The sequence below is a fragment of the Halichoeres trimaculatus genome, unplaced genomic scaffold, assembly GCF_033239565.1.
Source record: "Halichoeres trimaculatus isolate MK-OKI-2021-1 unplaced genomic scaffold, fHalTri1.1 fHalTri1_scaffold_17, whole genome shotgun sequence".
Taxonomy (NCBI): Eukaryota; Metazoa; Chordata; class Actinopteri; order Labriformes; family Labridae; genus Halichoeres; species Halichoeres trimaculatus.
Window position 1 is genome coordinate 26,002,642 of NW_027437195.1, and position 8,728 is coordinate 26,011,369.

General features: G+C 39.0%; 2 protein-coding genes across 2 annotated transcripts; both read left to right on the forward strand.

The window, feature by feature from the left end:
- Positions 1–299: 299 nt before the first annotated feature.
- On the forward strand, positions 300–3,998 carry LOC141806527 (dehydrogenase/reductase SDR family member 13-like). The gene is made up of 5 exons (XM_074692108.1): positions 300–837; positions 1,808–1,926; positions 2,224–2,347; positions 2,444–2,770; positions 3,100–3,998. The coding sequence occupies exons 1-5, from the start codon at positions 708–710 to the stop codon at positions 3,354–3,356; spliced, it is 957 nt and encodes a 318-aa protein (XP_074548209.1). The 5' UTR covers positions 300–707; the 3' UTR covers positions 3,357–3,998.
- A 681-nt stretch (positions 3,999–4,679) lies between these two features.
- LOC141806528 (dehydrogenase/reductase SDR family member 13-like) lies at positions 4,680–8,525 on the forward strand. The gene is made up of 6 exons (XM_074692109.1): positions 4,680–4,901; positions 6,068–6,186; positions 6,912–7,035; positions 7,156–7,328; positions 7,816–7,969; positions 8,094–8,525. The coding sequence occupies exons 1-6, from the start codon at positions 4,775–4,777 to the stop codon at positions 8,351–8,353; spliced, it is 957 nt and encodes a 318-aa protein (XP_074548210.1). The 5' UTR covers positions 4,680–4,774; the 3' UTR covers positions 8,354–8,525.
- Positions 8,526–8,728: the final 203 nt, after the last annotated feature.

Consider the following 8,728-nt stretch of genomic DNA (forward strand, 5'->3'; position numbering starts at 1 on the left):
AGCAACCTAAATACTGTCTGGCCTTAAAAGATGTCACCAAACTAGTTACCAAAATTATTTACAGGAAGTATGCACTTCAGGGACTTCGACTCATTATTTACGTGTGTTGTCTGTGTGAGCAGGTTGTGTTTGGAAGTGTCATGACAAAACTGAACTGAAATGTGACTTACTTTACAATCTTTCCTTAAAAGAAGTTAAAAAAAAAAAAAAAAAAAAAAAAAGATGTAGCACAACTTTTTGTCAACGACGTAATATAACTTCCAACCACCAGGGGGCACTGCAGCGTACAATTACCCAAACTACGTCTGGGAAAAGAAGTGCGAATGACCTGTCTGGGCACAGCTAGTTTGAAAAACATCATTCTAGTTAAAATTATCTCCTCTTTGTTCTCTGTAAGAGGTGCTAAATTATTTCTCTTTTATGGTGATTTCTTTTTATTCGACACATTTATAAAATGGATAACTAGTCTGTAAATTGTTCTCAGAGCGGATGTCTCCAGCAGAGTTTTGGAGCCGAGCACAGGAGGGAAAATGGATCATGGGGCTTTAAACTGGAAGTGGTCTGTTTAGCTGTGAGGGAAATAGAGATAGAGGGAGGGCTACAGATAAGCTGTTACATAAAGACCCACAGAGAAAGAGAGGGCGTCAAGTGAATGGCTCTTTTCTTCGTCATTTGGTGACTTGTTTTCAGTGAATTTTGCAGTCAGGATGCTGCTGGAGCTGCTGCTGTGCGGGGCTCTGTTGCTCGGAGTGTATTTCCTTCTTCATATGACTGTTCTCAAGATGCCGAGGTGTAAAAGTGACGTCAAGCTGCACGGGAAAACTGTCATCGTCACAGGTGAGTTCACTGCGTATAGACCATAGGTATGACAAACATGCAGACGAATAGCAGCTGGAATCCCAAACTGACCAGTTTGGTAGAAATTCAAATAGCTGTTTTGGAAGCCTGAGAAATTCACCTTCTTGGTGTTATTATACAAAACACAGAACAATCTTAAAAATGTGCCACTATAATCTCCAGGAAAAAAATACATTTAGTGTTCACAGCCATTGAAGAATGTTTGTCTTGGATTTGACTGTGATTTTTTTTTTTTTTTTGTAAGTCTGCTGTTATCATTTGGATGTGAAGTTGAATAAAGCTAAATTAGCTGAATTTGAAAGTGATTTTTGTCTTAGGCCCTGGGGGTAGTTACAAAGTTTATAAAACCTGGCAATGCAAAGTGAGATATTATTAAAGGGTCATTCTGGTATTTTAATCCTTGTCCCACCCCCCACCCCCTTTTTTTTAGCAAACTGTTGACACAGAAACTGATAATACTGTATTAACAGCCAGCCGCCCTTGTAAATGCTGCAACCTCTGGTCATTGATCTTAAAGTCAGTTACACCATAGCAAAGCTGTTACATCACTATCCACAACATGTGACTTCTTTTTTTTGTCTTGTCCTTGAAAATCTTCCCACACAAAATCTTGACACCCCTCTCAGCTGATTATATAAATATCACATTATCAAAACATAACAGATTGTTGGTACAAGTTCATCTGAACTCCATCTTGAAAAACAACAAATTTTTCTGAAACTTATTTCGAGTAGAAAACTGTACCAAGCATCCAAAAATCTCTTGAAACCATAGCTGTCTGTAGATATTCTAGAGGAACAATAATTGAATTTTTGTGGCACTTAAAGATAAATCAAGGAGTCTATGATGTCAGCATAATCATTTAATGTTCATTTTCAGCCTCGATATTAGCAACATAAAAGATCTTTCAGTTTTTAAAACTTGTTATGGCCTTGTATATTCTCTCCAGGAGCAAACACAGGCATCGGTAAAACCACAGCACTGGATCTGGCCAGGAGGGGAGCGAGGGTGATTATGGCCTGCAGGGACAGAGGACGAGCTGAGGCCGCCATCAAGGACATCGTCCAGGTAAAGAACAAATACTTGAGAATTGGAAAGTTTCTTACTGCACAGATGAATTTGTTTAATGTGAACGGATTAATTTGGTGTACCTCAGGGTCGTAAACTAGGTCCTCTTTACTTCTACATCCAAAGAGTTGTATTGCTTAGAGCATCTCCACTATAACTTGTTAGCTTATGAATGTTCTATCTTCAAACAGTACACATGCTAAACAGAACTGTTTTAGGATTGATGAAAGTAAGGACTCCAAAGAATCCTGCGAGCTTTTCATGTTTTGTAACCCCTCTTTGTTTTCCTGACTTCAGGAGACAGGTAACACCCAGGTGGTCTTCATGCAGCTCGACCTGGTCAGTCTACAGTCTGTTCGCTCCTTCACAGAAAACTTCCTCAAATCTGAGTCCAGACTGGATCTGCTCATCAACAACGCTGGTCAGATTTTATCAAAACATAAAAATGAAATAATAATCATCTCAGTTTCTGTAAACCAACATATTTAGGTTTATTTTCTGTGATGTCTGTCTTTAGGTATCCTGTTAGGGGGGAAAACAGAAGATGGCTTCGGGATGATCTTTGCAGTCAATCACCTGGGTCACTTCCTGTTGACGGTGTTGCTCCTGGACAGGCTGAAGGCTAGTGGGCCCAGCCGTGTGGTGACCGTGTCCTCTGAAGGCCACAAAGGGGGGAAAGTGGACTTCAACTGCCTGACGACTCACAAAGATCTAAGTTTGGGCGATAACGACTTCCACATCTTTCAGAAATACTGCCACAGCAAACTGTGCAACATCCTGTTTACTACTGAGCTCGCCAAGAGGCTGGAAGGCACCAACGTCACCTGCTACAGCGTCCATCCAGGTAGGCTGACTTTGACTTCACTCAAGTTTTTCTAATGCTTCAAGTTCTCAAGGTTTTGTTTCTTTTTTTTTTTTCGGAAAAGAGTAGTTTCCTTTCTTTCACATAAATGCATCATCAATTTGAATTTAGTTATTCTGACCTTCATATTTGTGTTTTAATATAGTCTTTAGCATTTAAACTGAATGTATCATTCACTCACTCACTCAAACCAGAATTTTTATAAATAGTAAATATTTTTTGTCATTTCTTATTTAGGTTTTATTTTGGTCAGATTGGTCTGCCGTACATACATAAATTGTTTTATCTTCCTCTTTCTCCCCTCCGTCTAGGAATAATAAAAACAGAGCTCGGGCGTCACACGGGGTTCTGGTGGAGATTGGTGGCTGTACCCCTTGCCTCCCCTTTCTTAGTGGATGCTGAATCTGGGGCTCAGACCACGCTCCACTGTGCCCTCGAGCCAGGCATCGAACACCTAAGTGGACACTACTTTTCCCGCTGTGCACCTCACATCAACCTCAAGGCGAGAGACGACGCCACCGCCAAGAAGCTGTGGGAGCTCAGCGAGAGTTTCTGTGGTTTAGCCTGAAACCAAAAACTTTGTTTCTCTCCTGTGAGTCATTTCTAAAATCTCATTTTTAAAAAAAAATTTAATATGCGTGTTTTTCTTTGCCTGCTTCAAACTCTTACTGTTCATTGTACTCAAAAACTCAAGAGTCTGAGCGTCCTTGAAAGCATCATGCAGGGTTCAAAACTGTCTGAACTCTTTCTGCTGATTCATAATAGTGTTGAAATAACACAGTGTTTCCTTGTATTTTTAATCAAAGTGTATTTAAAAGTCTGTTATGTGGTCATGTGTATGTTTTATGCTTATTTTGGATTCATTTTTCACAATCTGATCTGTTAAGTGAAATGTGTGACATTTTACATTTCTACACTTTGCTTAATTTTGGCAGAAGAAAAATCATTATAAATGAACATTGGACATTTTGAAATCTATATTTTTCTTTCATGTCTTTGAACAGATGTTAAGGACTAAATTAATCTTTTGTTTTTAGAGTATAAAGTCAACAAAAACAAGAGTAACAGGAAACTAAAAGCTCTGTGTTTTCAGTAGTCCTTACAGGAGTCTTTATCCTGTTTTCTTAATGATGTGAATAACAATCAACACCTTTCATACAAGATAGGTGGAGAATATGCTATTAAAAATAGCTGTTGCTAAAATATTTTCCACTGAATAAAAACAAACAAAAAAGAAAAACATCCTCATGTTTTTGTATTATTATTTTGAAGGTCTCAGCAGGAAGTTCACTCTGACCTCTGCGGGGTTCAGAAGTACCAGTAGGTGAAAGGTCAGACAGCAGAGTTTCAGTTGAATGTCACAGCTTGAGGAGAACACCTGAACCTGTCAGACAGGTTTGAGCTGAGCTGAGACTGCTTCAGGTAGAACCAGTCTACCAGGTGAATCCCAGAGGCCTGCGCACATGCTGCATGGGTTTATCAGAGGGGCAATGACCAGTGAAGGGGTGCATAAAGTTTGTACATCAGCACAACACACGATGTAGAATTACTTTTTTATTTTTTTGCATATTTGTGATAAACATTACCTCTTTGATTTCTTGGATGGAAACAATGCCCAGAAGAAGAAAAAAAAAACAGTGTGACATTATCTAAATACAAAAAAAGATGGAAAATTGTTTTCTTAAATTCTCAGGAAATAAAATAATAATTTTTCTAACTTCAGACAACACAAAAAAGAAAGAGTTTAAAAAAATATATAAAGAATATCTAAGTTTACTGGCAACCGTAAAGATTAAGGTATTTCTACACAAGGGATCTCTCACTAAGATGCCACTCAAGAGTGGGTAACAAGCCCCGCCCCTCACCATGCGGATAGCCAATCACAGCACAGTGTAGTGGGACTCTACCTGAACTCCTACAAGTGTATAAGAAGCAGCTCTCCGACTCTTCCAGCGACTGTCAGGTGGATAATTCAGGTGTTTGATCATGCTTCAGTTTGTCCTTCTGGCCGCTGTGCTGCTGGGTGGATACTTCGTCCTCACGAAGACTCTCTTTAAACGATCCATATGTAAAGGAAACGCAGCCATGGCGGGAAAAACCGCCATCATCACAGGTGAGACTGGAGTCCTAACACAGCTGTACTACAGAGGGAAAAGTTTATAAGTGATGCTGTTATAGATCGAAAGTCTGTCATATTAATGTAAAACATTATTTATTGGTGCGTGGACTAGAGATGCAGCTCGTGAACGGGTCTTTAAATTACGTCACAAGTACGTCAGCGTAAAACGGATTTATCTGTCCTACTGTTTATGAATCAGAAATTAATCATCAATCGAAATAGTAAAATAATAATTAAGTTGAGCAGTTTTCTGCTTTCTGGCTTCTGTAAAATTTTCGAGATGTCTTTTTGACATTACAAATGTTAACTTTTCACGTTTTAATTAAAATATGTCTTTTGATAAGTATTTTTATTTATTTAATATTTATATCTTAAAAGGATTTCTTTGTTCGATTTGCTTCCTTTTAGCTGGAAATCTCTAACATTGCTTTTAAAAACCCTCTGTATTGACAATTTAAACGATCTATGAAAAAATGTGGCAATTTTTTACTCAATAAATACGGTTTTACAATGCTAATATGCTTTTATTCGTAAAATTTTAGCGTACAATTTTGTTTAATGTTTTACCAATATCTGTGTTTTGCATGTTGGTATGTTATGTAGGTGTTACGTTTACCACAAGCTTAATTTTGAGTAACACTCTGGCATTCTTATATGTTTATGATTTGTAAATGCTAACCGCCATAGTTTAGTGTGTTAGCATGCTAACATGCTAATAATAAGTGGGACTGATACAAGCTTCTATATTATTCAATACATTTTACAATGCTAACATTATTTTAAAATGTTACCACCTGAATTTTAGGATGTAAGTGTGTTATTTAGAGGGTATTACGATGCTAATATTTTATTTTGAATATATTTACTGTAGATTTTGGTTCAGTGTTTATCGCTACCTACATTTAGCATGTTTACCACAGCTTTAGTTACCCTTGACATACTATTATGCTAACATGCTCACGTTTTGTAATTGTTAGTTTAGCATGATAATATGTTTTTAAGTTTTTACAATCTAATCTAAGCTACATGCTAATATGTTGTTAATTATTAAAGTGAAATTATGCACAGTTCCACTCTTATTATTAGCATAAAATTGAGCAGTCTTTTTGTAAATGCCCAAGTGTATCATGCAGTCACTGACTCTGATTTTTCTGTTGCAGGAGGAAACACAGGTATCGGTAAAGCCACAGCTCTACACCTGGCCAGGAAGGGAGCCAGAGTGATCCTGGCCTGCAGAAACCGAGACAAAGCCGAGGCCGCTATAGCAGAAATTCAACAGGTAGAGACCCAGAGTTAAAATGGATAGTTAGATTAAAGGAGTGTCAGGAGCTCCTTCCAGCCTGTTGCATGTGATCACTTGTTGAATGGTGTGTTGGGTCTACTTGCACAATACCTCACAGTTTCTCAAGAAACAGGTTTGTTAAGTGAGAGTAATTCACAGGATGGGCTGTTTTATACCACACCTGTGTGAAATGCTCTTTTATTTTCACTTCACTGAATCAGAAAGAAGCAACAAAGTTAACAGATTTTAAAAACAGTTCATTTTGTGTTGCTAAAGTAAATTTCTTTGTAAACTCAAATTAAGATCTTGTGTAGGTTGTTAAAAATTTAATCTAATCAGATTACAACTATCAAATTGAAAACTGTCTCTTTAGAAGAAAGTTATATTTGGGAATTTGATTAGTTTAAGTTAGAAGACTCACATGCTGTGCTGCATTTGCTCAGATTGCTGGACATTGTTGAGCCTGTCAAATTAGCATGCTAACAGAAACTAAGGTTTAGCCACATTGTTTACCAGTATGAAGCTCACAGAAGCTAACAGATTTACCTCCATTTATGGTCTGTGGTGTCAATAACTAGAAGCTAAAAGTTAATAAGTGTTGTCACAGGGTTTCGACCAATCAAGCATCTTATATAGCTGAGAGATCAGTAAGAAATCTGGGTAATAAGATGGTAATAATGACGATGATGATGATGATGATGATGATGATGATGATATTCCAGAAAACAGGAAGCACAGATGTGGTCTACATGCATGTGGATCTGGCCAGCTTGAAGTCGGTGCGCAGCTTCACAGAAATCTTCCTGAAAACTGAGTCCAGGCTGGATCTGCTCGTTAACAACGCAGGTAAACACAAACACAGATTGACAGTTCAACAATAAGGGTTTACTGCTCCAGCTTTAACTCTGACAGGAAGCTAAATCTCTTTAAACAGATCCTTTAAAAACTTTAAATCTAAACCTGCAGGTCTAGTAGCTGATGGACGGACTGAGGATGGGTTTGGGATCGAGTTTGGGGTGAATCACCTGGGGCACTTCCTGCTGACCTGCCTGCTGCTTGAGCGTCTGAAAGAGTCAGGGGGAGGACGGATCGTCACTCTGTCGTCCATGGCTCACCGCTGGGGACACATCGACTTTGAGGTGAGATATTTAAACAATGATACACGACAACATGCACATCAGCTGGGTGTAAAGCCCGATAGACTTTATCTTTTATTCATCAAATCTACCTCAGCAGTTTTAATTAAATGAGATTTTTTTGGCCTTATTAATCATAAACCAAATAGTTTTAAAGAAAAAAAAGTTTAATTTATCTGAAGTTGTACTCCTCTCATCAAAGCTTAAATTGTGCAAGCTAATAAAAAAAAGGAATCTGAAACTACAGAATGTTTCTCTGCATGTCTCCAGCTCCTCACGTGTTTTTAACTACCTGACACATTCAGGAACACTGAGCGCCAGAACACGTTCTTCTGTCTCAGGTATTCTTTGTGCTCACGTTAAGTGACATTAAGTCATTCTGCCTCACACAAAGAGAACATTCCTCTGATGTCATCACATTTTCTCCTGTCACCTGTTCTCACTAGTGATCCAGGTGAGTTGTGTTAATGCAGCTTTGTGTTGTGTTCAGGCTCTGGCAGTGAACAAGGACCTGGGGACTGGCAAGTACAGCTGGCAGTTCTTCCAGGCGTATTGTAACAGCAAACTGTGCAATGTGCTCTTCACACACGAGCTTGCCAAGAGGCTGAAAGGCACAAACGTCACCTGCTACAGCGTGCACCCAGGTAACACACCTTTGAAGAATGAAGGTTTTCATGCAGTGGTTACATTTCCTCTGTAACTGTCAAATCCACATTCAGGTTTTTCAAAGCGTTACCCTTAGTGTCCTTCTTTCCTCTTGTCCTGTAGGTATCGTGCGGACCGAGCTGTCCCGCAACGTCAGCCTGTGGCAGAAGATCTTTATCGATCCCGTGGCCAAGCTGTTGTTCCTGGACCCTGAAGCTGGAGCTCAGACCTCGCTGCACTGCTGCCTGCAGGAAGGAATCGAACCTCTGAGTGGACGTTACTTCTCCTGCTGCGCCGCACAGGACGTACACGGCCAGGCAAAAGACGACGCCGTGGCTCGTAAACTGTGGGAGGTGAGCGAAAGGCTCTGTGGACTCAGCTGAGGACTTTCACAGACGGATGTTTCTGAGTGATGAGCGGGTGATCTGTTGATGTTTATTCTGGTGTTACAGTTTCATGTGTCATAAAAAGGATGTTTCTGTGAATTTGTGTTGCGTGTAGCGTCTCAGTTGTATATGATGTCAAACCGTTTCCAGTTTTCAAGATATGTAAATAAAGTTTATCTGAAAAATCATCGCCAATCACCGCTTCATGATTTTTCACAAGCCAAAAAAATGCCCAAAACTTTGGCTCCGCTGGAGATTAAACAGGACTTTTTTCTGTGTTGTTTCACAATTTATCCAATTTTTCTTTTGATTTATGCAAGTATTAAAAAACAGTGTCAGATATTTAATCTGAGTTTCACTTCTTTGATCTCA